This window comes from Vulpes lagopus, chromosome 15, assembly GCF_018345385.1.
Source record: "Vulpes lagopus strain Blue_001 chromosome 15, ASM1834538v1, whole genome shotgun sequence".
Classification (NCBI taxonomy): domain Eukaryota; kingdom Metazoa; phylum Chordata; class Mammalia; order Carnivora; family Canidae; genus Vulpes; species Vulpes lagopus.
In genome coordinates this window covers 19,384,026-19,386,985 of record NC_054838.1, presented here as the reverse complement: position 1 = coordinate 19,386,985, position 2,960 = coordinate 19,384,026, and the positions used below count along the sequence as shown (strand labels likewise).

Below are 2,960 nucleotides of genomic sequence, written 5' to 3'. Positions count from 1 at the left end.
GTTGAACAACATTCAACATTCAGGAGACCAATTTTAGACTCCTACTTAAAATGGGTAGGATATAAAGAGGCAAGGTAGCTCTTTCTGATTTTTTTTTCATATTTTGGTTTCTGTTTTCTCTCAATTTCAGTTTCAATTCTATAGAATTCTCCCTGGTACATTTCTCTTTCTAATCATCAGCTCCCTCAATCGTATCTAACAATATCATTTGTCTTAAAAAATTTTGTATTCATTTTTCACTTTATTTATGTGTAGGATATACTTTATATCATTATATTAAGCTTTCAGCTTAACCATATATTGATGTAATGATATTCCATTTGTTTGCTAATAATAGTCGTATTACAGCATGGAAGGCCACGAAAATCCAAGAGCCAAAAGATAATTTCTCAAGAGACAGATATCAACTGCAAAAGTTGCAGTAATACAAATTATTTCATCTCTTATGAAACTATTGATTCCATCTCTTTAATGAAAAATGAGCTGGTACAGTCCTAGAAGGAGGGAAAAATTGTAAAAAACTGTGCAATGATCAACAATATTATTAATATTAGTGGTAGTTGGTCATCACTAACCCAATGCAATCACAAACATCATTATCACTATTGTCACTAATAACACCACCACTACCACACCGTTATCACTTATCATCACATCTACACATATATTACTGACTAGATTGCTTGTTTCTTCCAAGCATCAATATTTGTTAACTTATGTGCCCCTAGAGCTACTATCATAGACTCTTAGATATAGAGAGAATCTAATACAGTAGATTGTGGAGCTGGAGTCCGCAGGTTCAAATAATGGCTTTGATATTTATTAACTATGCAATGTTGAAGAATTTATTTAACCTCTCTATGTGTGTTTCAGTTTCCTGATCCATAAGATCAGGCAAGTAATCATGACTAATTTATAGAGGTGTTACGATAATAAAATAGTTTATTCTGTGTAAAGTGCTAATAACACCAAGTTATATATGTCAAATATTTATTTTTATTACTCTGTCATGTCAAAGTAATTTTTAAATATATACAGTATGTATTAAAATTAATTCAAGATTAAAGAAATACATAATGTGGCCTGTTTCTAGTTTTAATTTTTTCCCTCTCTTTCAATGCTATGATTTCTTTAAGAATGTAGATTTGTAGAATAAAACTTATAAGCAGAACCATGAAGTGTCACAGGAATGATATCTTTGCCAAGACACTGTCTCCTCCTCAAGGAGGCAAGGTTTAGCGAAGCAGGAGGCACTGTCCAACCCCCATAGTCTTTTTGATAGCATTTTTAACTTCCTGGTTCCTAAGGCAGTAGATGAAAGGATTTAGCATTGGTGTGAGCACTGCATACACAGCTGAGATTAGTTTGTTGGAATTAAATGATGCAATAGCTCTGGGCCGAACATACATAAAAATCATGGCTGTATAATAAATTATGACTACAGTGAGGTGTGATGCACAGGTAGAGAAGGCTTTCTTCCTTCCTTGGGTGGAAGGTATCCGCAGAATGGTGGAGACAATGTAGACATAGGAAAGGATAGTGGTGATGAGTGGCAAGACAAGAATGATGATAGCCAAAGCAAAGTCCACTAACTCAGCTGTAGACATGTCTTTGCAAGCCAGCTTGAGAATTGGGGAGATATCACAGAAAAAGTGGTTCATGACATTGGAACCACAAAAGGCAACATGTGAAATGAAATAAACCTTGATGACAGAGACCATGAAACCACTCACATAGGAGAAAGCCACCAGCTGTACACAATAGCCTGTGGTCATAATGATTGGGTATTGGAGAGGGTGGCAGATGGCCACATAGCGGTCATAGGCCATGGCTGCCAGAAGCACACATTCTGTGCAGGCTAATGAGATAAAGAAGTAGAGCTGGGTCATGCAACCTGTGAAGGAGATGTGTCGTCTCTGCAGAAGGAATCCATCCAGCATCTTGGGAACTGTGACGGAAACATACCAGACCTCCAGAAAAGACAAGCTACTCAGGAAATAGTACATGGGTTTATGGAGGGAGGCAGTGATCCAAACAGTGAGCATGATGATAAGATTCTCTACTACCACCAGCAAGTAGACCACAAGGAAAAGGAAGAAGAGCAGGACTTGTATCCACGGGGCAGTGGGGAAGCCCACCAGGATGAACTCACTGACCAGAGTGATGTTTTTCTCCAGCATGGCTAAAAGCACTGAGACGTACTGAAGTCTTATATAACAACACTACAAATAATGAAGATGATTATGCTATCAGACAAGAGACCAAAAGAAGTTAGTAAATCAGACTTTACTGGAAATGATTCATAAAAAAAACTTCTGTTAATACAAAGTAATCTTTAAATGTGAAAGCTTACATTTCCATCCATTTTTTTTGATGTTCTTTTTGTGTCTGTTTTTTTAATGAAAGTCTCCCAGAATCAAAATGCACTCCCAGAAACCAATATTGCCCTGTATGTTAACTACTTAAACTTTAAATTAAAAAAAAAAAAAACTTCCCATCCCTAATTCTCACTCACCTGATGAAATATTTGAATGTCACTATTCATGTCATTCCCAGGTCCTTTGTCAACGAAGATAGATAGTCTCTCCCTTGCTGGTGCCAGATCTCTGTTTAATTAGGAACTCACTGCAGAAGATTTCTTTCCTTCCTAAAGGAAATGTGAAGGATAACATCATATCAGAAGAAGTTTCAAAGTTTAATATTTGGATGATGCATTGGCTGTAGCCCTTTGATAAGCCCAGTTTCCTCAGACTTTATTTGTGGAAATAAAAAGTAGTAATTCTTGGCAAGTTCCTTACTGACACTCCAGTTGTTTTCAGATAAAAATGGAAATATTTTCGATATCATACATAGGAGGCACTTCATATATTGATCCAGCAATGTATTTCTTCAGCCTCATCTCTCATGATCCTCTAAATGGTTTCCATGATCCAGACATATTCAGCTAGTTTTTCCTTCCC

General features: G+C 36.4%; 1 protein-coding gene across 1 annotated transcript; it reads right to left on the bottom strand.

Moving 5' to 3' along the window:
• Positions 1-1,235: 1,235 nt before the first annotated feature.
• On the bottom strand, positions 1,236-2,180 carry LOC121476087 (olfactory receptor 6-like). Its single transcript, XM_041729834.1, has one exon. It carries the CDS (start codon positions 2,178-2,180, stop codon positions 1,236-1,238), a length of 945 nt encoding a protein of 314 aa, XP_041585768.1.
• Between the last annotated feature and the right edge of the window lie 780 nt (positions 2,181-2,960).

Bases quoted from the DNA above. Each gene is read 5' to 3' on its own strand.
- LOC121476087 (XM_041729834.1), bottom strand. From the start codon at position 2,180: ATGCTGGAGAAAAACATCACTCTGGTCAGTGAGTTCATCCTGGTGGGC.